A 27,253-nucleotide genomic window follows, 5' to 3' on the forward strand; every position below is an offset into this window, starting at 1 on the left:
TTTACACATTAAGCAGGCAGAGTCCCCCTTTTTACGAGAGAGAGAGAGAGAGCGCGCAAATTATACTTACCTGCTGTGACCATCCGGCATGCCTCTCCTCTTCCCACCCTACGCTGCACTTTCCGCAGCGTTGAGCATTGTGGGTGGGCTGGGGGCGGGCTGGGAGGGACATTATCTCTAGGTGACATGTATGTAGGGTTACCACCTCATCCCTTTAATTCTGGACACATTAATTATACAGGTTCTGTGGCTGGCCGACTTCAAGACTCCATTTCACCTGGTTGTAATCAGCCACAGAACCTGTGTAATAAATATGTGTAAAGGGATGAGGTGGTAATCCTACATGTATGTGAGGTATTAGGTGACATGCGAGGTGTAAGGTGAGATGTATGTGAGGTGTAAGGTGACGTGATGTGTAAGGTGACATGTGACATGTATGTGAGGTATTAGGTGACATGTGAGGTGTAAGGTGACATGTATGTGAGGTGTATGGCGACATGGATGTGAGGTGTATGGCGACATGGATGTGAGGTGTATGGCGACATGGATGTGAGGTGTATGGCGACATGGATGTGAGGTGTATGGCGACATGATGTGAGGTGTAACAGGTGTATGCGGTCAGTACTGCAACTAGAGAACACAGCACAGCTTGCTGGAGAACAGCACAACACATGCTGCAGTCACTCACCTGGGGTCCTGCCATACACCTCCCCTGCGTCCAAGCCCGTACACCCGGCACTCTCATACCGACAGCAATCACTGGCACTGCATGCCGAGGCATCCAACAACAACCGGGCCACACTGACTCTACGCATGCACGTAGCCCCGCTCACCCTCATCTGCAGCGCCCGGAGCTCAGCTGTCAGACAGTGAGTGGGGAGGAGGGGTAACGCCCAATGCACAGACTATACAGAGGCGGGAGGGAGGTGGTGGGTATTGACACTTGATAGCGCGGCCTGCAATTTGTATGGTGGGTGCGCTCGCCGCTCAGCTGCAGAGGGGCTGAGCGCACACCACATACAAGTCAGCGGCGCAGCAACATCGGGCGGCGGGAGGCAGTGATTGGAAATGATGGACACTTGAGAGAGCGGCCGTGCCGGTGGTGCACCCACAGTGCATATGCGCTGTGGGCAAGGAAACATTGGCACACACCTAGTTACGGCCCTGGAGTGACTCCACCGTGATCCAGCAACCCTGAAAAGAGTGTTGCTCCAACACTGTACCCCATCTCCTCAGACTGGCGTCCGTTGTCAGCAGGACTCAGTCGGGGATCCAGAAGACAGCCCCTGCTCAATCGCTGGTCCTGTAGCCACCAGGTCAGCGACAGACGAACCTCCGGAGTCAAAGTGATCATGCGAGATCTGATCCGACGAGGTAGGCTGTCCCACTTGGAAAGGATGAACTTCTGAAGAGGGAGAGAATGAAATTGAGCGTACTTTACCATGTCGAAAGCCGACACCATCAGGCCAAGTACTTACATCGCCGAGCGTATCGAAACTCTGGGGCGACAAAGGAAGCATCTTATCCTGTCCTGAAGTCTCAGTACTTTTTCTGGAGACAGAAACAGTCATTGACTGTGTGTGTCCAGGAGAGCACCCGTGTGCACCATGCTGTGAGCTGGGACCAGCAGGGATTTCTTCTAATTGATGAGCCACCAGTAAGCTTGTAGGAAGCTTACCATCAGTTGCAGATGACTGAGGAGGACATCGTGGGAGCTTGCCAGAATCAGCAAGTCATCCAGATACGGCAGGATCTTGACTCCCTGGCAATGGAGATGAGCCGTCATTACGGCCATGACCTTGGTGAAGATCCGAGGAGCCGTAGCCAGTCCAAATGGCAGAGCATGGAACTGATAGTGTAGGTTGCCAATAGCAAACTGCAGATACTGCTGATGTGACACTGCAATAGGTATATGCAGGTATGCATCCTGTATATCCAGGGATACCATATAGTCTCCGGGTTCCATAGCCAGTACAATTGAGCGCAGTATTTCCATATGGAACTTGGACGCTCTCACAAACTTGTTCGGTGATTTGAGGTCGAGTATAGGCCGGAAAGACCCATTGGGTTTTGGAACTAGAAACAGGGTCGAGTAGTAACCTCTGCCTCTCTGGGCCAGAGGAATCGGCACTACCACTCTTGTATTCAGGAGGGAACCCACAACCTTTTGCAGAGCTTGCACCTATAACGTATCCGAAGAGATAACCGTGGTACAAAACTGGTGAGGGGGACGTCTCTTGAAGGAGACTGCGCACCCATGAGAGACAACTTCCTGCACCCATGCATCTGAAGTGGTCTTTAACCAGACCTGGGTGAACTGCAGAAGTCGACCTCCCACCATAGAGTCCCCCCAGGGGGAGGACCACCCAGTCATGCGGCAGGCTTGTCTTGTTTAGAAGCAGGCTGATGGCCTGCCCAGGACTGCTTTGCCTTGGGCTTAGTGGTTTTGGGAGCACGAGATTGTCTCGGGTACGCCTGACATTTTGCTTTTCCCTGAGGCCGAAAAGCACGAAAAGCGGTACCTTTAGCCTTCTATGCAGAAGGATTAGTATTTGGGAGAAAGGCAGTCTTAGCAGCCGCCAATTCAGACACAATTGTATTTAGGTCTTCACCAAACAAAATGTCCCCCTTAAAGGGGAGTACCTCCAAGGTAGAGTCTACGTCTACCTTCCATGACCTCAAACACAGAATACGGCGAGCCAGGACAGACGTAGTCGACACCTTGGCTGCCAACACACCCACCTCAGAGGACGCCTCCTGAATGTAATAGGCAGCGGTGGTAATGTGAGACAGGTACTGTCTGGCATTTTCAGATATATCCTCAAGCAGCACTTCCTCTAATGCCTGAACCCATGCTTCAATTCCTTTTGCAGCCCAAGAGGCCGCAATAATGGGTCTATGTACAGCACCTGTAAGGGAGTTAATAGACTTCAGGCATCCCTCCACACGCTTATCTGACGGTTCCTTCAGTGAGGTGACAGTGGTGACAGGCAGAGTTGATGACACCACTAGGCGGGTGACATGAGAATCCACTGGCGGTGAATTTTCCCACTTGTTACATAACTCTGCAGGGAGAGGATAGCGAGCCAAGGCCCATTTAGACAGAGGGAATTTACTCCCTGGATATATCTAGGAAACACTGAAAGCGAAACCACACAGCAGATACAGTCACAGGCAATGCAGATAATTATTATGACAATAAAACTGCACTGGACTAGTATATGCACATATATACTGTATATATAACATAGCACAGTCCTAGACCGGAGGTATATATCAGAATACTTGTACAATATATCCTGTAATAGGTATACTTTTTCTTAACTAACGCTGTCTGTATAAAGACATGTAGAGTCCTCAAGTGTTTGTAAGTCAAAGCGCTGTATACAGGCGGCTTTACAAGGGAGACCTTGCCCTGCAGTCCCAGAGACTAGCAGCAACTATGCTTATAATATGGCACCCGGCATCTCAGTCAGGGAGTGAGGGAGAGAGTGTGAGGCAGCTCCAGGGCGGGAAATCTGCAGTAGATGTCGCCCTTGGCCGGGGAGAGGCTACAGGTCAAGCGTCAGCTCCCCTATGCTGAACTTCCACCCCAGGTACTAGCAAGCCTTATTAAATGGGGCATTAGTACATCGTACCTGTGCTCTACTGCCCTTGTGGTCTAGTGGGGTCCCTGCTTTAAGACAGTGTCCACGCCAGCGTCGCAACCTGTCTCCCTACGTCACGGACGGAATGCGATTTAATGGCGGGTCCCGCCTGAGGGACCCTCTTATCTCCTCCCCGTAGCAGCCACGCGAACCAGGAGAGCGACTGCGACCGTGTGTCTAAAGCCGGAGTGTTTCCGCTGCAAGCACCCGGGAACAGGTCGCGGGAGTATGCGATGCCGCTTGGGAGGTGATGGAGCTGCAGCGCTAAAGTGTCACCATGACATACAGTGATGACAGCCCAGTTTTGAAGAAATAGTCTGCCAGAAAAAGCTTTTTCAGGGCTGCCCAGTGCAGCCCACCTATTAAATGACCTCCTGCTGCAGACACCAACTGAAACTGAGCTTACAGTGCCTGGAGGCGGGGCTATAGAGGAGGCCCCAATGCATCCTGGGACAGCCTAAAGCTTTAGCCTGTTGGTGCTTCTGGATCAAGATCCACTCTACCCCGATGTTTCCCTGTGGAAACCAATGTAACCTGCTGCAGAAAACAAAAAATGCTCAACTCTGTTATCATCAGTGTACAACTCAGAATCAGGCCCATAATGAGAGTATACTATTAACTATTAAATTACTGTAGGTTTACAAATGACCATACCCGTTATGTCTGGTTTTATACTAAGCAGAAGAATTAGGATGGCTGGAATCAAATAGATCACCTATTCAAAGAAAAGAAAACTATTATTACAGTTTACTTGTATATTGCCAGCATGCTCTGCAGTGCTTTACACTTGGAACACACAATGAGAAGACTGATTACTAACAAACAGTCAGTGGTTTAAGTTCCCTCCTGCTTGTAAGCTTCCAGTCTACAGGATGTGTTAAATACCATATTGCAGGTACTGTAGCACAAATATGCTGTAACCCTTAGCAGCCAATCATATTATTAGTGCAGATGTGTCCAATTTCAGCTTACCAGCAGCAGCAGCTATTTGCGACTCATTTGACGCAATTAGTGTGCCCGCGGGGTTGCAGGGTGTACGCGCCCCTGTGGCCATGTCATACGTGAATGCGATTAATCACACCGGCGATGTGTTTGCACGGGAGTGTATAGAGGAGAACGGACACATCTGTATATCTGGTGCTAGACTGATGTGAGTTACAGCAAGGATAATCTAAAAAAAAAAAAACTGTTACTTCCGTTACATATTGTACATGATGCCAAAGCTGTCATCCAGGTGCAGTGGGAGTACTGATGTCTTCCATATCAACTTAGTATGAGACAAGAAAGACAGACCCTTGGATGGCGCGATAATTAAAGAAAAAATATGTAAGTAATATAAGTAGCTAGAATATTATTTTTAATTAGATCAAATTAAAATTAAGTGATCCTTCCTAGACAAGCTATATGCGAAAATAGGACCTTTAATGATTAAATTTGCTAGATAAATCACATTATAACTGAATTTATACTTGTAAATTTAAATAATACAGGCAAAATAGCCAAATACGCAGCAGGATACCTCAATCTGGAATTTAAACAACAGCGTCTTCTGGTAAATATTTTTTATTGTACACCCTATCTACCCAAACAATACTGTAAAATAATTTCTTGTTTGCGGTTATAGTCAGCCCAAAGATTATCCACTGTGAGTATGGTACAAACAGTGTTGAGAGATGGTAAATTAGAGGTTAGGATCCACCTACAGTTATTATATGCAAAGCTTGTGATAAAGAGTATATCAGAGAGTGTGGGAAAATCAAGCAAATGTATGAATCTGCTGTCAACGTTAGACTGGATACATTTTCCTCCTATACCCTACTACACCGGATATTCTCGGGAGGTCCCCCACCAGATACTAGTCCGGCCCGACACTTTATCACTTCCAAGATCGGAAGAGATTGGGCATTTTAACATTGCCCAATCTAATATTTTCTATTGTTACAGACAAGCCACTTGAACAAGTACTTAAGAAATAAGTACTGACCACCTAGGTGGGAACGCCAAATTAAAAATAAACCACAAAGTGCAATATAAAAGATGATCTGGAGCAATAAGGAATGGTGCAGATCAGATTTATACCATCTCCAATATCTGTGCAAGGATGTATGGACCAGACTTTCCCTTACCCAATACACATGTACCTACATTATTATAATGAACAAGAAGCTGTGAGAAGCGCATTCAAAGCATTATCCTGCGACATTTCTTAAAAAGACAAATGAAGAAAGCTTCTTGTCATCTTACCATCTTATGTATAACCTATATGGGTTAAGAATAACCAGTATATTATTATGCAGATTTAATAGTTAAATAAAAAACATAAAGTTCTCTGCAGACACACTTACTATCCATATTTCAGCATCTGGGTCGTTAATCTGTTAATGAAAATAAATAAATTATTTAGTTTGACATTTTACAGTCTGGTGTTTGTACTACGAATAGTGAACACACAAGTTTAAATGTACATCTATATGCGTGTAGATTATATTACTTAATTTCATTTATAATAAATAGGTGATATAGGAAAAATAACAAATGGACACGTGTCTGTATTTAGAAATGATATCATACAGTAGCGGTTCCTAAACTGGCTGCCATGATGCACTTGTAAATTACATTATTTATGGTCCATGTGATAGGCAAAACCAGTACTGGTAGCTGTCAGTCATAAAATGTGTTAACAAACAGAAGTACATCCCTATCCACCACCACATAACTGATCCTAAGGATTGGGATGCAGTCAAAATACCAGCAGTCGAGATCCCGACAGTCAGGAGACCCACAGCAGCATATAGCCGGCCAGAATCCCGACACATCCTAGTGCAGGGTTTGGGGTTAGGCACTAGGGGGAGGGTGGTTAGGGTTAGTCTGTGGAAGGGGGAGGTTAGGGAGAAAAATAAAAATAAATAAATAAATAAAAAAAATAAAAAAAAACTTACTGGGATGTGTCAGGATTTTGGCAGTTGGGATCCTGCTGTCGGTTACCTGACTGTCAGGATTTTTTACCCAACCCTTCAGGATGACAGGTGAGCACAAATTACTAAATTTACTTAATCATTTTTGCTGAATTTCTCAGTAAGAAACTTTTGGCTTAGGGGAGCCATAAAAAAAAAAAAAAAATGATATATAATATAATATATATACACACACACACACACACACACACACACACACACACACACACACACACACTGATTCTCTAGGGTGCCGTGATTCAAGAAAGTTTGGGAACCACATACAAACAGCAATATAGATTAGTGCTGTCCTGCCCATTTGATTTGTATCTAATTAGAGCATTGAAACATTATCAGGACCAGAACACCCATATCTAATTAGAACATTATTACCACCTGCAGCAAATCAGAGTATTAAAATTTTGACAAGATTAGACCATGACTTTACTATGCTCAGGACCAGACCATCATTCTCATGAAATACAGGAGTGCTGGCACTGTCTACGGTTGCAATGTCTAGGCCTGACCTTCACAACACTGTATGGGAAGAGGAGGCTCCTACCACCCATTTGCACGCCCTCTGCAAGTGCTGGGAGGAGCACTGCCAGTCCAGTTGCTGATATTGAGAATGAGGATGTCACTGTAGAAGTAAAAAGTACACAGGATGAAGAGAATATGGGTGTAGCTGGCACTGCAGAGGAAGTTGACGATGAGGATTCTGATGGTGATGTGGTTTGTTTGAATAAGGCACCAGTGGAGACAATTGCTGTCCATGGGATGAAAAAGCCAATTGTCATGCCTGGGCAAAATACCAAAAAAGACAACTCTTTGGTGTGAAATTATTTCTCCACAAATCCGGACAACAGGTGTCAAGCCATCTGTTGCCTTTGTTAATCCATAATATGTATGGGTAAGGACGTTAACCACCTAGGAACATCCTCCCTTATAAGTCACATGCAGCGCATTCATCAGAAGACATTGTCAAGTTCAGAAACTTTGGGTAATAGCGTAAGCAGTCCACTGACACCTAAATTGTTTAAATATTTTTTCTCTGTGAGGATGTAAACACTGAAAGGGGGGGGGGAGGAAATCGGAGGATGAGGACGACAATTTGCCCATGTAGAGCTAGTTTGTGCAGGGAGAGATTAACTGCTTCATTTTTGGTGGGGGCACAAACAAACTAATCATTTCAGCCACAGTCATGTGGCAGACCCCGTCGCTGAAATGATTGGTTTGTTAAAGTGTGCATGTCCTGTTTAAACAACATAAGGGTGGGTGGAAGGGCCCAAGGACAACTCCATCTTGCACATTTTTCTTTGTCTGCAACATCATTCCAGGGGTGCTGCCCTATATGGTGTTCTGCCCCTCTGTCCTTTCAGTCCAGGGGTATTGCCCCACTGCCATTTAAGTCCAGGGGTGCTGTTGCCTGTCTGCTGTACTGTGTAATTCTCCACAGTGTTAGAAGAACAGAGTTTCAGTGATCTTGCATTGCATCAGCTTTCCACTGCACTGCAGCACTAAATGGGCCAGGAGCTCCTGTGAGGCACAAACAGTTACTGAATAAGGCCCAGTATGGAGTTTCATGGTGGTTTACAGCCAGGAAGATGTCTGGCTTGCCAGGCTTATAGTATGAAATGAGTTTCGACTGTAGAGTGGTAAGCTCCACTAGGGCAGGTGCTCAATAACAAAAAATTCACTGCACAGTCCTGCATAGTGCTGTACCGAACCCACCCGTACTCAACTTGCCCCATCTGAGGCTGCTGTGGGGGCTCAGGAGGGGCTGCTTTATTTAAAAATGAAAAAATAAACAAGACACACAGGTATGCTCACATGCGTGTAACTGGGACACACAGGTATGCTCACATGCGTGTAACTGGGATCTGTGAAACACAAAAATAAGGCATCTGCCACAATATATGTAAATAAAAACGCAATAAAAAAATGGAAAAAAAGATTTTCGAAAAATAAGTCTCCAGACTCCGTGGAGGGGAAAAATAGGATTTTAATTACCTACCGGTAAATCCTTTTCTCGTAGTCCACAGAGGATACTGGGAATCCATTTAGTACCATGGGGTATAGACGGGTCCACTAGGAGCCTTGGGCCCTTTAAGAATTTGATAGTATGCGCTGGCTCCTCTCTCTATGCCCCTCCTACCAGACTCAGTCAAGGAAACTGTGCCCGGCGAGACGGACATACTTTGAGAGAAGGATAGATAAGGATAGTGGTGAGATTACAATTCAGCACACAGGACAATAGGAAAGCCATGCTAACCAAACTTGAAGCATGAACATCAACAGCTGTACCAACCATAATACTTAACCAAGTAACAGTGCAGGAAAAAACGAAGCACCAGGCGGGCACCCAGTATTCTCTACGGACTACGAGAAAAGGATTAACCGGTAGGTAATTAAAATCCCATTTTCTCTTACGTCCTAGAGGATACTGGGAATTAATTTAGTACCATGGGGAAGTACCAAAGCTCCCAAACTGGGTGGGAAAGTGCTGAGGTTCCTGCAGAACTGATTGACCAAACTGAAGGTCCTCAGAGGCCAAAGTATCGAATTTGTAAAACCTTGCAAACGTGTTTGAACCTGACCAAGTAGCTGCTCAGCAGAGCTGTAAGGCCGAGACACCCCGAGCAGCCGCACAAGAAGAACCCACCGACCTAATAGAGTGGGCTTTTACAGAATTTGGAACCGGCAATCCTGCTGCGGAATAAGCATGCTGGATAGTGGAGGTCATTCAGAGTAGATCGCTCGCTGCCGATTTTCGCAGCGCAGCGATCAGTTAAAAAACCGGCAAAACTGCGCATGCACCACAATGCACACGCACGTCGTACGGGTACAAACAGCATCATTGCTGTGCAATGCTTCTAGCGAAGAATCCATTCGCACAACCGATCGCAAGGAGATTGACAGGAAGAGGGCATTTATGGGTGTCAACTGACTGATTTCTGGGAGTGGTAGGTAAAACGCAGGCGTGTCTAGGCGTTTGCAGGGCGGGTGTCTGACGTCAATTCGGGGACCGGACAGGCTGAAGTGATCGCAAGGGCTGAGTAAGTTCAGACCTACTCAGAAACTGTAAAAAACGTTTTCGTACCGCTCGGCTGCACATGCGATCACACACTTGCAAAGCGAAAATACACTCCCCTGTGGGCGGCGACTATGAGTTTGCACGGCTGCAAAAAGTAGCGAGCAATCAACTCGGAATGAGGGCCTGTGAGCCTGATCCAGCGAGTGATAGACAGCTTTGAAGCAGGACACCCAATTTTTTTCGGATCATAGAGAACAAACAGCGAGTCGGATTTTCTGTGACGAGCTGTTCTCTTTACATACACCTTCAAAGCCCTCACAACATCCAAAGACTTTGAAGTAGCAGAGGTGTCCGTCACAGCTGGAACCACAATAAGTTGTTTGATGTGAAAAGCGGACACCACCTTAAGAAGAAATTGCTGACGACTTCTGAGTTCAGCTCTGTCCTCATGGAAAATTAAATAGGGACTCTTGTGAGACAACGCCCCTAGCTCTGACACACATCTTGCTGAGGCCAGGGCCAACAGTGTGACGGTCTTCCACGTAAGGAACTTTATGTCAACCTCCTGTAACGGTTCAAACCAGTCCGATTGGAGGAACTGCAGCACCAAATTGAGATCCCAAGGTGCCGTGGAATGCACAAAGGCAGGCTAGATGGGCAGAATACCTTTCAAGAACGTCTGGACCTCAAGGAGAGAAGCCAATTCTTTCTGAAAGAACATAGACAAAGCCGAAATCTGGACTTTAATAGAGCCTAGGCGTAGGCCCACATCCACTCCTGACTGCAGAAAAAGCCGGAGACGTCCCAGATTAAATTCCACCACGGAATATTGTCTGCTCTCACACCAAGAGACATACTTCTTCCATATACGATGGTAATGTTTAGACGTTACCCCCTTCCTGGCTTGGATCACAGTCGGGATGACCTTGTCAGGAATCCCTCTCCTGGCTCGAATCAGCTGTTAAACTTCCATGCTGTTAAACGTAGCCATGGTAAGTCTTGATGGACGAACGGGCCCTGTTGCAGAAGATCCTCGCAAAGAGGTAGAGGCCACAGGTCTTCTAACAGCATCTTGAGAAGATCCGCGTACCAGGCCCTTCGAGGCCAGTCCGGAGCAATGAGGATTGCTTGAACCTTTTCCCTTTTTATTCTTTTTAGAATTCTTGGGATCAGAGGAAGTGGAGGAAACACGTACACCAGTTGGTAGACCCACGGAGTTGTCAGAGAGTCTACCGCCACTGCTTGTGGTTCTCTCAACCTGGAACAATACCGCTTTAACTTCTTGTTGAGTCGAGAGGCCATCATGTCGATCTGTGGATATCCCCATCGATGTGTCAACCACCCGAACACCTCCGGGTGGAGGCCCTCTCCCCCTGGTGCAGATCGTGTCTGCCCAGGAAGTCTGCTTCCCAGTTGTCTACTCCCGGAATGAAGACCGCCTACAATGCCACGGCGTGTTTTTCCACCCAGAGGAGGATTCTTGACACCTCTGACATTGCGGCTCTGCTTTTCGTTCCGCCCTGTCGGTTTATGTACGTTACCGCCATTACATTGTCTGACTGGACCTGAATGGCCTGATTCCGAAATAGAGATGAGGCCTGCAGAAGGGCGTTGCCCTGAGTTCCAAGATGTTTATTGGAAGGACGACTTCCCGACTTGACCATCTTCCTTGAAACTGCACCCCCTAAATCCTGAATCTCCGATCCTCAACGAGGTGAGAAGTCTGTAGCCACCACAGAAGGGAGATCCTGGCTTTTGGCGACAGACTGATCCTCTGGTGCATGTGAAGATGCGATCCGGACCATTTGTCCAACAGATCCAGCTTGAAGGGCCTCGCATGAAACCTTCCGTACTGTAGCGCCTCGTAAGAGGCCACCATTTTCCACAGAAGGCGAATGCACAAATGTCCCGAGCTCCGGGTTGGCTTCAGGACAGCCCGAACCATCGATTGGATTTCCATACCTTTCTCCAAGAGAAGGAACACTCTCTGAGACTCTGTGTCCAGTATCATTCCCAGGAAGGGGAGCCTCTGCATCGGTTCCAGGTGAGATTTTGGTAAGTTCAGAATCCACCCGTGATCCAGGAGTAGTTTGGTTGCGAGGCCAATGCTGTCCAACCACTCCCTGGTCGGTGCCTTTATCAGAAGATCGTCCAGGTATGGAATTTTAATCACTCCCTGTTTGCAGAGTAGAAATATCATCTCTGCCATCACCTTGGTGAACACTCTCTGTGCCGTGGAGAGACCAAATGGCGGCTTCTGGAACTGGTAGTGGCAGTCCTGTAGTGCAAACCATAGATAAGGCTGATGAGGCAGCCAGATCGGAATATTGAGGTACGCATCCTTGATATCCAGAGACACTAGGAATTCCCCCTCCTCCAGACCTGAGACCGCTCTCAGAGACTCCATCTTGAATTTCAACACTCGTAAGTATTGGTTCAACTACATGAGGTTCAAAATCAGTCTTACCGAACCGTCTGGCTTCGGAACTACAAACAAGTTGGAATAATATCCTTTGTTTTGCAGATGAGGTGGAACTGGAACAATGACCTGGGTCTGTACCCGTTTTTGGATGGCGTCCTGTAAGGTTACACTTGCTTCCTGTGAAACCTCTGTGAGGTGGGAGCTCCTGAAACTCCAGTCTGTAGCCCTGGGAAATAAGATCTATGACCCAGGGATCCTGGCATGATGGTGTCCAGATGTGACTGAAAATTTTTAGTCGGGCTCCCACCTGCCAGTTCTCCAGACATCGCGGCCCACCATCACGCTGAAGGCTTTGAGGAAGCAGAGCTTGAGCTCTGCTCCTGTGAACAGTCAGTTGCTGTTTTTCGTAGTTTACCTCTAGCGCCTCTGGTGGCTGTAGAAGAACCTCTGGTTTTGCCCTTAAACTTGGCAGCCCGAAAGGACTGTAGATTAGGTCCTGAGTAGGCCTTCCTGGCTGGGGAAGCTGTGAAAGGAAGATATGTAGACTTACCCGCAGTAGCTATGGCGATCCATTTGTCTAGTTCATCTCCAAATAAGGCCTATCCTGTGAAGGGTAGGCCTTCTACGCCTTTCCTGGAGTCCACATCAGCAGTCCACTGGCGTAGCCATAAGCCTCTGCGTGCTGACACTGCCATAGCAGTGGTGCGTGCATTAAGCAAGCCGATTACTTTTATGGCTTCTACCATAAAATTCGCAGAGTCCTGTATATGTTGCAGGAGTAAAATAATCTCCCCCTGAGGCAAGGTACCTAACCCCTCAATTAGGTTGCCCGACCATTTGGCAATAGCCTTAGTAATCCACCCACATGCTATAGTGGGTCTCTGGGCCACCCCAGCAGCTGTATACAAAGATTTGAGTGTATTCTCAATTCTACGATCAGCTGTGTCTTTCAGGGAAGCTGCACCCAGGTCAGGCAGTCCAATTTTCCGTGACAGCCTGGATACTGATGCGTCCACTATCTGTGGATTTTCCCATTTTTTTCTATCCTCAGGAGGAAAAGGAAAAGATGATATCAACCTTTTAGGGATTTGAAATTTACTATTAGGATTAACCCACGGCTCTTCAAACAGGGTATTTAGTTCCTTTGACACAGGAAAAGTGGCCGAGGATTTCTTTTTTATATTAAAACAAGATTCCTCAGTCTCCCCTGTTACCTTATCAAGTAACAGAGGAAAACATCTCTGATAGCTTCTATGAGAGCCTCTATTCCCTGTGACAGAGTAGCCTCCCCAACCTCTGAGTCCACCTCCCCCTCCTCCATGTCTGACCCGTCATCATCAGAGTCAGATTGCAGGATATGGACCAAAGGACGTTTTTGCGGACAAATGGCAGGGGACTGAGACACTGGTTTGGGTACGGAGTCTCTGTTCATAAACTCAGTCATCGATTGTCTTAAGTATTGTGTCTCTCTCATTGCGGGACAATTTAGCAGAGATATTGGAAATAATTTTCCTAATGGAATCCGGCCAAGCTGGCTCTGCCCTGCTAGCCTGGGAGGGTACACTGCAGTGAGTACACTGCAGTAAACCCCCCGGAGAAAAGGAACACTGTGCCTTACGTGATACACACTTTTTGTCTGACATACAGTGACAGCACACACACACACACACACACACACACACACACACACACACACACACACACACACACACACACACACAAAAAGGTTAAATGCACAGTAAACCCACAAAGAGCCCTTCAAGAGAGACACAGAGATAGCCTGGAGCCAGCACACAGCCCCCTTACTGCTAATGCCAAGCTTAGCTGGGTCGCAGACTAAGTACCCAGATTGGAGACTTAGTACACTAGTAAGCGCTTTCCCCCCTGCTATGACCCCCTGGTACTGCTGAGGTAATCTGGAGTCTCCGGAGGAGCTGCACGTCCCTGTCAGTCAGCATCTGTGTCCACTGCAGAGTGAAAATGGCGCTGGTGAGCTGCTGGATCCGCTCATAGTGAAGCCCTGCCCCTTCAATGGAGTGTGGTCTTCCCGCTTTTTTATACTGACTGAGGTAATTTTAGTGCTTAAAATGGAGTCAGTCATCTTTTAAGTCTGTAATGCCAGTCTGGGTACTGTGTACACCCGTTGTGTACTTAGACTCAGTTCGCTCCCTCAGAAGTGGTGCGTTCGCACTGTGTACCAAGTCTGGAGAGTCATCTGCCCCTTGTAGAAGCTGTGCGTCTCCGTACCCTCATGCCGCCATAATGGCCGGCGACCCACTAACAGGGACGCTGGCTCAGTACACACTACTCTTCTATCTTCCGGCTCTGTTAGGGGTGGCGGTGTGCTGCGGGAATGTACGCTAGCCGTGGTGGTGCGTGCAAATAGTTCCCTCAGGAGCTAGTGTCATGTAAGCGGGGAACGGGACCATTAACCCTTCAAGAGGCTGGGGCGTTCCCCCCCCAAGTCCCACGAAGCAGGCAGGCTGGTGCCATCCAGTCCTGCCTGAAAATAACAAACAGATCAAATAAATGCAGAAAACTCTTCAGGAGCTTCCAGCGACTTGACCGGCTACTCCGGGCACATTTTCTAAACCGAGTCTGGTAGGAGGGGCACAGAGGGAGGAACCAGCGCACACTATCAAATTCTTAAAGTGCCCAAGGCTCCTAGTGGACCCGTCTATACCCCATAGTACTAAATGGATTCCCAGTATCCTCTAGGACGTAAGAGAAATATCCAATCTTGATCCTGTGGTATACACCAGTTTATTTGCATCCCAGCATTAAATCCGAGATTATCTTAATCCCAGAACATGGAGAAGGGGGTACAAATTTTGAGGCTTTGGCCCCTAGTTTTTCAGTTTGTCCAGTAATGTGGTAATTATATATTTGCTTGGTTGAAGTCCTTTATGTTCCATACCAATATGGGAGTGGAGGTGAAAGCCTGTGTGTTGTTCCTGATTGCGTGTGCCTCTGTAATTTTTAATCACCTTCTTCACACTGTCCTCTTCCTCTTGCCTCAAATATGGAGGTGGTATGTTTGTAGCTAGCTAGGATTCTGAGAACTTGGCGAGCTTTTTCCAGGGGGACCACCTGTCACTGAAATGATGGGTTTATTATACTGTGCATGTCATGTTTAAAAAACATAAGGGTGGGTGGGAGGGCCCAAGACAATTCCATCTTGCTCCTCTTTTTTTTCTTTGCATTATGTGCTCTTTGGGGCCTATTTTTTTTTTTTTAAACTGCCATCCTGTTTGCCACTGCAGTGCCACTCCTAGATGGGCCACGTGTTTGTGCAGCCCACTTGTGTCGATTAGCTACAATACTTCGGTGCAACCTTTTGGCCTAAAAACAATATTTTGAGCTATGAGGTGTTCAGAATAGACTGGAAATGAGTGGAAAGTAATGTTATTGAGGTTAATAATACCCCCAAATTCTGTGATTTTAGCTATTTTTATGTTTTTTTGCAAAAATCATCCAGATCGAAAACCAAAACCCGAAAGGGTGGTTTTGGCAAAACCAATCCAGATCCAAAACACGAGCGGAGATCCAGATCCAAAACACAAAACCCGAAAAGTGTCCGCCGCATATCTCTAGTTTAGAGTAGCTTGTAACCAATTTGTTCCTGCAAAAAATACCTCTTCTAGGCAAACTGAAGCAAAAGCGAAGCTTAAAAAAAACCTTTCCTACTACAAAAGCAAAAAATGAATCATTACAAAATAATCCATAAAGAAATTAAACACATAGGGGTGTATTTGACAAAATTAATTTTATCTCATCCATACGAAATCTTCTATTGCCGCAAGCTACCAATAAAACTTTTACAGGCAGCCGAACTGCCTTGCGATACTGCCCAGCAGCTGTAAGGACTCTTACTTCTTTGCCAGCAAGTCTCCAGACCTCCTACTTGCCATCTTGGGCATAGATAGTAAAACTGGAAGAACAGGCTTGGACCAGTAAAGAAAAAAAAAAGAAGCTATATACTGTAATGTGCTTTTATATCCATCTAGCGGAAGCGCAGGGAGAGCACCCCACCCTCCACAGCTCTCACCGGCTGCCTTATGCTATAACACAGCCTCTCCTCCTAGCTCTGTATGGAGAACCAGCCTGTCATCAGTGCCCAGAGACTGCACCCTTGACATACAGTATGCTCTTCTAGTCTCTATATACGGAACATGCCAGCATACATACCCGTCTCCTACCCACCATAAACACAGCTCTCACCGGCTGCCTTACGCTATAACACTGACTCATGTTGACATAACCCTATGTCTACTATTTATATCATTGATTGCTGCTTAACTCCAGTCACATCTTATGAACAACAATATACAGCCTCTGTTAAAACATGTCTCAAGCACCCCTCAGTGCCAATGCCACCACAGACAGGCTATGTAAAGCCTAACTGCCTCAAGCTTATGCCACTACCCAGCATACACAGCATATGTTACACATTTTTTACTCCTACTTCTTCCCCTTCTGTGGAGGTTAGCATTCTCTCCATTGTCATCCCAGCTAATGTAGAATGCCAGTGTAGAGGAAGCCCTGTAATGTCATCCAATGAAATTAGATGATTTTTGTGTCCGATTAAATGATTGCATGCCCCTAATGGCTGGTGGCAGAGCCCCTAGGGCTAGATGTCACAGGAGCATGTGCTGAGCTCCTCCAGTGAGCACAGCACATGCCCCTCTGACCCATGTACTGAGCCTCATGGGACAACTGACTTAGGGGACATGTACTAAGCAGTGATAAAAGTGGAGAAGTGAGCCAGTGGAGAAGTTGCCCGTGGCAACCAATCAGCTGCTCTGTATACTTTTACAGTATGCAAATTAGAAATGTTATGTCAATGCTGATTGGTTGCCATGGGCAACTTCTCCACTGGCTCACTTCTCCACTTTTATCACTGCTTAGTACATGTCCCCTGTCAGTGTATCACAGGCTGACCCTAGAGCTGCATTGTGCAATTGCATTAACCTAAACTTGCCTACTCTCCTGGAAGCTGCGGGAGGATCACATTTTTTGGGGTAGCCCCCCACACCCCCGGAAGAGTAGGCAGGTCTTCCGCATCCTGCTCGCACCCTAGTGATACGGGCAGGATTGTGACGTATTCGCGGGTCCGTGGGGAGGGGAAGGGGTTCAAATGACGCGAATCGCATCATTTTAGCCCCGCCCCCTTCCCGCTGACCCGCGAATCGCAGCATTTTCCCGGTGTGGGGGCAGGGCTTGATGATGTCACAGTCCGCCCCCGAAGTCCTGCATCGTCTCCTCTCCGGGCTTCTCCCGGAGAGGAGAATTAGAAAGTAGGTAAGTAAGAGTCCTGCATCGTCTCCTCTCCGGGCTTCTCCCGGAGAGGAGAATTAGAAAGTAGGTAAGTATGTATTAACCATCCTAGTAACTCCTGTGGCATCCACATGCCCCTAGCCTCACCGCTCACTCCCTTACTTTAAGCTAGACCCTTCCTACTGACTATCGCACCTCCTTCCCCTGCTCACAGCTATACTGGAGTGCTTAAAAAAAAGAATTAAACCCAACCCCCTCCAAAAGAAACAATTTTTTAATACAGGTTGTCGGCAGGGGTGTCAGGTGGGCCACTTAGGTCTCACATGGGCCCTAGGCTGCCACCTAGTCCATAATCCAGCCCTAAATGTACTGTAGGTGTGCTTTTTGTACCAGTAAGCACATAAGTATTTAAATGATGCAGACAGAGCCCAATGTATATCTAATAAAAAGCTGTGTCTGATCTTGTTACCAGGCCCGCCATCAGGGGCAGGCAAGTCAATTTTGACTATCTAGTATAAAATTGCACATAGCCTGTATCTCAAGCAGTCATCTAGGCTTGCGATACCGACCACAGTCCATATCGCAGAGTGAGAATTGGGCATAGTGGAAATCTCACCGGGTGTACACACCCTTCCTCATGTACAAAGTTTAAAGATAACCAGTTTGTTTGCTACTTGTTTTTGAAGGGGATTTAAGTGCATTTTTTTTTTTAAAGAATCAAATTAATATCTTTCGTATGGGTCGTTGGGTCGACCCAACTTAGGTCGACACTCATTAGGTCAACCACTGAAGGTCGACATTGCCACTAGGTCGACATGTACTAGGTCGACAGGTCAAAAGGTCAACATGAGGTTTTTGACCGTTTTTGGTGTTGTTTTCTCCGTAAAGTGACGGGGAACCCAAATTAGTGCACCGCGTTGGCTCGCCTTTTGACCTGTCGACCTAGCACATAGAAACACAGAATTTGACGACAGATAAGAACCACTTGGCCCATCTAGTCTGGCCTTTTTTTTTTTTGTCAACCTAATGCATGTCGACCTAATGGCATTGTCGACCTAATGAGTGTCGACCTATCGACCATAACCCCTTTCGTATTAATGTTACAAACTGTTCACATTATTATTCTATGTCATGGATTAGCCGAGTAGAACAGAGACTACAAAGCGAGGGCAAAAAAAAAAAAAAAAAATCAAAAACCCAACGTTAAATTTCTCTTGAGGCATTAATAACACACAGGTTATGTGCACTGCTGTTTGACTCCTGACCCAATTACATGCAACCAATGCACAGAAAACTTACTTGCACGTAAGCAGCCAGACCAAAAAACAGAGACATTAAAAAATTGCAGAACCTCCAAAGTCTTTGCCGATATTCAGTACATAGGAAAGAGTGGTGCTTTAAACTGTGTCTTGAGTCACAGCTCAGATTACTATCTGCTCTCTCCATATCTTCACAGATGCCTCAGGGTATTCAGTGGGAAAACACAGAGCAGCACTGCTGCTGTTAGATGCAGGTTGTGTCCCTGTGCCTTGCTAGTACAACCAATTGTAGACAAACTTCCTGTTCTGGTAGGAAAACTCCCCCAAGAGTCACAGGTACTTCCCACTATCCACTGATGTCTGCTCCTACTTGTTAAAAATTTAAAGACACAGCAATGTTATTTGTTAATGCAGAATATTTGCACTGCATGAATTCACGCAAACATATGTAAAGTGACAATATAAGTTTTACATTGTTGCTGCTCCCAACTAACTATGGACCTGATTCTGAGGAGTAGCGGCGGCTGCAGCGCCAACATAGTGCAGGGGGGAACCACTTAGCATAGGCATTCCCAATCTCAGTTCTCAAGGCACACAAACAGTGGAGGTTTTAGAGATATCCATGCTTGAGGACAGATAGTTAAATCAAAATAACTGAGGTACTAATTAAGCCACCTGTGCTCACGTATGGCTATCTTTAAAACCTGTACTGTTAGTGTGCTTTGAGGACTGTGATTAAGAACCACTGGCTAAGTACATATAGGGGGTTATTCCGAGTTGATTGCTAGCTGAAAATGTTCGCTGCGCTGCGACTAAGTAAAAAAACGGCACTTCTGCGCATGCGTATGCGGCGCACTTTCAAAATGGCCGATGTATTTTCTAGCGAAGCTTTTCAGTCGCACTGCTAGCCGCAGAGTGATTGACATGAAGTGGGCGTTTCTGGGTGTCAACTGACCGTTTTCAGGGAGTGTTCGAAAAAACGCAGGCGTGCCAGGAAAAACGCAGGCATGGCTGGGCAAACGCAGGGCGTGTTTGTGACGTCAAATTCGGAACTGAATGGTCTGAAGTGATCGCAAGCGCTGAGTAGTTCTGAAGCTACTCAGAAACTGCACAATATTTTTTTGTAGCCGTTCTGCGATGCAATCGTTCGCAATTCTGCTAAGCTAAGATACACTCCCAGAGGGCGGCGGCTTAGCGTTTGCACGGCTGCTAAAAACTGCTAGCGAGCTATCAACTGGGAATGACCCCCATAAACACACATGTTCTGAGGTATATAAATTATGCGCTGGCTGATTCACCCTGGGATTGGCAGTGCTGCGTGTATCATGCGCCATGTGGCACCCAGGACTCAGCATAAGGCAGAGGTGCTGATTTATGTTTTTGCTGGTGGGTGCTCAAGCCTGTTACGCCTGTCGGTGAGGGGGCATGGCCTTGCTAAAATGGGCGTGGCCTCGCAGGAAAAGACTACCTTACACCCCAGTTTTTGACCCTGCACCAACAGACTTCGCCCACCATAGGGAAAAATATAAATTACACCATATTAAGCCCCACACAGTAATGCCCCTTGCACCACATTATGCCACACACCGCAATGCCCGTGATACATTATGCTCTACATCAAAGTTTCTAATTACTTTTACATTACCTGCTCGTTGCCAAGGGTTTCACGCACTGGGTGTCATGCTCGTTGCCAGGGGTTTCATCGGCAGGGTGTCCTGCTCGTTGCCAGGGGTTTCATGCACTGGGACAGGTATCATGCTCGTTGCCAGGGGAAATGCTCGTTGCCAGGGGTGTGTAATGCTAGTAGCCAGGGGTAATGCTAGTTGCCAGTGGTAACGCTAGTTGCATTATAGACGAGTTTAATGTCAGCCATGGATTAATGTGTATAAATTAAATTAACTGTAACTTCCCTAATGAGGAGAAATGGATTTATTTTTAATACAGATGATCTTAATAAGGCTTTTAACTGTTTATGTCACTAAAGAAGTTAAAAGCCTTGGCCCTCATTCCGAGTTGATCGGTCGCAAGGCGAATTTAGCAGAGTTACACACGCTAAGCCGCCGCCTACTGGGAGTGAATCTTAGCTTCTTAAAATTGCGACCGATGTATTCGCAATATTGCGATTACTAACTACTTAGCAGTTTCAGAGTAGCTCCAGACTTACTCTGCCTGTGCGATCAGTTCAGTGCTTGTCGTTCCTGGTTGACGTCACAAACACACCCAGCGTTCGCCCAGGCACTCCCACCGTTTCTCCGGCCACTCCTGCGTTTTTTCCGGAAACGGTAGCGTTTTCAGCCACACGCCCCTGAAACGCCGTGTTTCCGCCCAGTAACACCCATTTCCTGTCAATCACATTACAATCGCCGGAGCGAAGAAAAAGCCGTGAGTAAAAATACTTTCTTCATAGTAAAGTTACTTGGCGCAGTCACAGTGCGAACTTTGCGCATGCGTACTAAGCGGATTTTCACTGCGATGCGATGAAAAAGAACGAGCGAACAACTCGGAATGAGAGCCCTTATTAAGATCATCTGTATTAAAAATACATAAATATGCCCTTACATCAGCTCCAGCAGTCCAGTCAGCAGCAGAAGTCCTGCTGCGTGTGTGTCAACGGACAGCGCAAGGCAGGTGGACGCAGACAGCGCAGGGCGGTGGGATAACAGCACAGAGCAGGCGGGAGGGAGCGTGGTGTGACGTCAGCACGTCACATCGCGAACTGGCCCGTCCACGGACGGGGGAACAGCGGATGGGAGGGAGCGTGGTGTGACATCAGCACGTCACATCCCGAGCCGGCCAGAGGGTTACCGGTGGTCTGGCTCTGCGGCCAGCCACCCACACAAGTGCCTGGACCTGGTGGGTGCTTGAAATTTTCTGTGGGTGCTCGGGCCCGGGAGCACCCACGGAATCGGCGACCTATGGCATAAGGCATCACACTCCTGCTAAGCCCGCCCCCAGACTCCCACTGCCTAGTTTCACAGGAGTCTGGGGGCGAACTTAGAAGTGTGATGCCTTATGCTGAGTCCCGGGTGCCACATGGCATCTGATACACACACTCTCTTCTGCAGCAACTATGTGTGCACTCCAGTTGGGGGGTATGTATTACATACATCAGAACATGTATGTTTATATGATCTATGCGGTTCCCCCTGCACAATATGGTCGGTGCTGCAGCCCAGGGGATGCAGCCGCCCCTGCTGAGGTAGTAAAGCAAGTAAATAGGTTTCTATGGGGGATGCGATGCTGCCAGGTTTACCAAGCTCCAGATGGTGTTAGCCCCGGGTGTAGTATGGTATGCCGGCGGTCGGGCTCCCGGTGACCAACATACCGGCGCCGGGAGCCCGACCGCCGGCATACCGACAGTGTGGCGAGCGCAAATGAGCCCCTTGCGGGCTCGCTGCACTCGCCACGCTATTTTATTCTCCCTCCAGGGGGGTCGTGGACCCCCACGAGGGAGAATAAGTGTCGGTATGCCGGCTGTCGGGATTCCGGCGCCGGTATACTGTGCACCGGGATCCCAACAGCCGGCATACTGAAGACCACCCGTTAGCCCCCTATGCATACTTGCCTACTTTTGAAAACTAGTTTCAGGGAGATTCCAGGCAGCAGAATACGCCGCACAGAGCTTGGCGCGTCGTTGAGGGGGGGTGTCATGCTTCGCCCAAAGTGCGTGTTGAGGACTACCTATTAGCGTATTTATTGCCACTTGGGGGCAGTGGCGTAACTAGAAATTTTTCTCCCCCAAGCCAAAAAATTCTCCAGCGCCCCCCCCCTCCCTCATCCCCCATAATTGCCACTAGTAAAGGGATGAATCTGCGCGCGCCAAAAAAAAGGGGCGTGGCTTTGTGGAAATGGGCATGGCTTCACATAAAGGGGTGTGGTATTGCAGGAAAATACTACCTTATAGCCCAGTTTTGCAACCTGCACGCCCAGACGTTGGCCACCACAGGAAAAAAAAATAATCCTGATTCATGCCCCTTACATTATTTGTCATTTTTCCTCCTTATAGTAATGCCCAGTATACATTATGCCACATACTGCAATGGCCCTTAGACATTATGCCACACACAATAATGCACATGACACAATATGCACACTCCGTAATGCCCCCGACACATTATGCCACACACCGTAATGCCTGTGACACATTATGACAGGAATCGCAATGCCCGTTATACATTATGCTACACACTGCAATGCCCGATACATTATAGCACATACAATGACTGTGACACATTATGAGACACACCGCAATGACCCTGAGACATTATGCCACACACTGCAATGACCCTGATACATTATAGCACATACAATGCCTGTGACACATTATGACACACACTGCAATAACCCTGAGACATTATACCACATACCACAATGCCTGTGATATAGTATACCACACACCGTAATGCCTGACACATTATGCCACACACCGCAATGTCCGTGATACATTATGCCACACACTGCAATGACCCTGAGACATTATACCACATACCACAATGCCCGTGATATAGTATACCACACACCGTAATGCCTGTGACACATACCGCAATGCCCGTTATACCCTATGCCACACACCGCAATGCCCGTTATACATTATGCCACACTGCAATGCCCCTGAGACATTATACCACATACCACAATGCCTGTGATACAGTATACCACACACCGTAATGCCTGTGACACATACCGCAATGCCCGTTATACCCTATGCCACACACCGCAATGCCCGTTATACATTATGCCACACTGCAATGACCCTGAGACATTATACCACATACCACAATGCCCGTGATATAGTATGCCACACACCGTAATGCCTGTGACACATTATGACACACACCGCAATGTCCGTGATACATTATGCCACACACCGCAATGCCTGTGATATAGTATGCCACACACCGTAATGCCTGTGATACATTATGCCACACACCGCAATGCCCATTACACATTAAGTCCTACAGTAAGGCTTCTTATTTTTAAATTACCTGCTCGTTGCCAGGGGTTTCATGCTCTTGGTTCCATGCACGGTGCCAAGGGTTTTCATGCTCAGGGTGTCATGCTCGCTTCCAGGGGTTTCATGCACTGGGTGTCATGCTCGTTGCCAGGGGTTTCATGCTCTTGGTTCCATGCACGGTGCCAGGGGTTTTCATGCTCAGGGTGTCATGCTCGTTGCCAGGGGTTTCATGCACTGGGTGTCATGCTCGTTGCCAGGGGTTTCATGCTCTTGGTTCCATGCACGGTGCCAGGGGTTTTCATGCTCATTGTGTCATGCTTGTTGCCAGGGGTTTCATGCACTGGGTGTCATGCTCGTTGCTAGGGAGTAATGCTTGTTGCTAGGGCTGTGTTCCCAGTGCCACATATGCCCCCAGTGCCAGATATTCCCCCACAGTGCCAGGTACACACATGCCCCCAATGCCAAATATGCCCCCTCCCCCAAGTGCCAGGTACACATATACCCCTCAGTGTCACATATGCCCCCTCAGTGCCACATATGCCCCCCCAAGTGCCAAATATGTTCCCCCTCCCCCAGTGCCAGGTACAGCTCCCCCCCCCCGCTTCCCCGCTGTTTTGTGAAGGAGGGACACGGAGGGCACAGCGCGCGCCTCCTGCATCTCCGGCGTGTCTGTTGAATGAAGTGCCGGTTTGTGAGCCAATCAGAGCTCACGAACGGGCACTTCATTCAATAGACCCGCCGGAGACGCAGGAGGGACACAGGAGAGGCGCGCGCTGTGCCCTCCGTGTCCCTCCTTCACAGCAGCGGCTAGGGAAGGAGGGAGTCAGCAGATTGACATGCGGACGGCTCGTCCGCATGTCAATCTGTTCTACATCAGTGGCGGCACCCCCCGCAGCCCTGCGCCTCCAAGCCACCGCGAGGGCTGCGGAGGCAGTAGTTACGCCACTGCTCAGTGGTGTGTCCTGCAATGGCAGGTGAAAATTAGTACTAAAAGCAGCAGCAAAAAGAAAAAAAAAGGTAATACTATAGGTACACTAGAGTAATAATACAGGTGCACTAAATTATGATACCGTGTACATTTCTGAGAAGAAACGGACAGTATATTACACCCAGTACACACAGCATATAATACATTATATTATACACAGCCCCGCTCCCCATATTGTACCCAGTACCACAGTCTCACTCCCCCATATTACAGCCAGTACACCCGGTACCACATAACATTACATTATACATAGCCCCAGTCAGTGCCTTAAATAGACATTTTTTTTTTAGCACTGTGTGCAAGAAACAGCATCGGTACCCCCCTATAAAATAAACTGGGCAAGTGTGTGGCGTAGGCGCGTGTGAGCCAAAAATTTAGGGGCGTGGCTTCATGGGGAAGTGGCGTGGCCACAGAGCTCCCTTTTGCAGATTACGGCAGGCAGAACTCCATTTTACACATTACGGCAGGCAAAGTCCCCTTTTTTTTTACACATTACAGCAGCATGTCCCCCTTTTTTTACACAGTGCGGCAGGCAATCCCCCTTTTTTTTTTTTTTACACATTATGGTAGGCAGTCCACCTTATTTATACATTATGGCAGGCGAGAGAGAGAGACTCACCTTTGACAAGCCGGCATGCCTCTCCTCTTCCCGCGCTATGCTCTCACAGCACAGGGCATTATGGGTGGGCTGGGGGCGGGCTGGGAGAGACGTCATCTCTCCCAGCACATAGGAAGGGAGCGAAGGTGGAGCTGCAGCGCTGCCTGGCTACCTAGGTGAGAGAAGCGGTGATGGCGGGGGGAGGAGGGTCGGACCCCACAGTGTGTGTTGCTGGTGGTCCTGCGCCTCCAGTGGCACACACCTCGTTACGGCCCTGGCCCCAGTTCCCCATATTACAGCCAGTACACACAGGCCCATATTACATTATACAAAGCCCCACTCCCTCATATTACAGCAAGTACACACAGTACTATATTATATTACATCAGGGCTTAAAGTGGTCCTGGAGAGGCAGGGGAACTCACCTCCCCCATGACTGTTCCTGCTTGCGCGCGTGCCGCAGAAAGTGGTGTGGCCTCACAAGGAAGGGGCGTGGCCACACAAAAGTACCCCAATTCAAAATGTCTCACAGTAGCACAATTTTATTCACATTGCCTGCCCCACATACTAGTGCTCCATTGCTGGTCCATGAGCTGCCCGGCGTCAAATCCTCGCCCCTGCCATTGCTGCTCCTCAGTCCAGCAGCACCCTCCTCAATGTGGCTGTGTGCTTCAGTGGCTGTGGGCTGGAGCATCAGGTCCCGTCTGCGGTGTAAAGCTATCAGCAGCTACCAGACAGTCCTGGCTCACGGACCGGCTGCTATTGAAAGAAGCGAGGCCGCACTTTGAATCTGGCGCCAATTGTGCACCATTCACGGCTCCCGGACCGCCAGCTAATGAGAAGCTGCCACTTGGCAGCTTCTCATTGGCTGGTGGTCTCGCGAGCCGTGATTGGCTCACGCCAGATTTTAAAAAGCCGCCCCTATTTTTGATTGGTGCTGCAGCCGGTCCGCGAGCCGGGATTGGCTGGCGGTCGCTGCCACCATTACAATGCAGCAGGGACCTGATGCTGTGGCCGGGCGGAGGCGGAACTGGTTCCGCCTGCCATTAGAGGGTGACAGAACGCAGTTCCGCCCCACTTTAACCACTGCATTACATTATACATAGCCCCAGTCCCCCATATTACAGCCAGTACACCCGGACCCATATTACATTAAATTATACACAGCCTACACAGTCCCCACAATATTACACCGAGTAGCACATTATATTTCACACAGCCCCCCCATATCACAGATAGTACACAGCACCATATTACATTATATTAAACACAGCACAATTCCCCACCCCCCCAAATATTACACTCGGTAGCACATTGCATATCACACAGCACCCCCCCTCCCCTCCCCCTTATTACAGAAAGTACCATTACATCATGCACAGTACACACACCCTTCCCCCGACCACATTATACACATATCCCCTTTCTCATAAAACCCCCAGCACACACAGCACCCACCTGGCTATTGCTGCTCCTTCCTGTGAAGAGCAGGAGCCGGGGCTGGGACAGTGTGGTGGAGGGAGGCAGGAACATGAGGAGAAGGAGGAGGTAAGCTGGGCTGTACTGTGTTACACGCAGCCCTGTGAGTGTGGTGGGTGGGGCCAGCAGCAGTGAAGCAGAGCACTGGCTGCTCTGCTGTTTATTCTCCTGCCTCCGCTCAGGCTGCCGGCTCTGTGCGCACAGCTGGAGGCAGGACGGCCCACCACGGACGGCTGTGACCTCTTACGTGCAGGCCCCGCCCCCCGCATTTCCGGACTCGCGCATGCGCAGTCCGGATTTACAGGGAGCTAATTTAAAAACCGGGAGGTCAGGCAAGGTATGCGGGGCAGCGGGAGGCTCATTGAAAAATCGGGAGCCTCCCGCTGAATGCGGGAGGGTAGGCAAGTCTGCCCCTATGGCTACAGATCGCATAATTCCCCAAAACCCTCCCTGGCAGTGGCCACTGCACTTGCATTGTCAGCAGACTGCACGTGCGCAGGACTCCGCTTCCACTCTGAGCATAACGCAGGGACAGGCTCTTTTCTGAGCCCCTGTCCCTGACGATGCTCTTTGATACATGCCACCAGTATAATTGCATATTGGAATTTAAGTTATAAGAGTGGTGAATAAGTCTAGAAAGT

General features: G+C 48.1%; 1 protein-coding gene across 1 annotated transcript in view; it reads right to left on the bottom strand.

Moving 5' to 3' along the window:
- Nucleotides 1-26,847, bottom strand: part of TMEM220 (transmembrane protein 220) — a 60,682-nt gene extending 33,835 nt beyond the window's left edge. The window contains exons 1-3 of the mRNA XM_063960940.1: nucleotides 26,592-26,847; nucleotides 5,993-6,022; nucleotides 4,302-4,362 (exon numbers count right to left, since the gene is read on the bottom strand). Of these exons, the coding sequence (XP_063817010.1) occupies nucleotides 4,302-4,362; nucleotides 5,993-6,022; nucleotides 26,592-26,666 (166 nt within the window). The 5' untranslated portion in view covers nucleotides 26,667-26,847. The remainder of the gene's footprint in view (nucleotides 1-4,301; nucleotides 4,363-5,992; nucleotides 6,023-26,591) is intronic.
- Nucleotides 26,848-27,253: the final 406 nt, after the last annotated feature.

This window comes from Pseudophryne corroboree, chromosome 3 (assembly GCF_028390025.1).
Source record: "Pseudophryne corroboree isolate aPseCor3 chromosome 3, aPseCor3.hap2, whole genome shotgun sequence".
NCBI classification, from domain to species: domain Eukaryota; kingdom Metazoa; phylum Chordata; class Amphibia; order Anura; family Myobatrachidae; genus Pseudophryne; species Pseudophryne corroboree.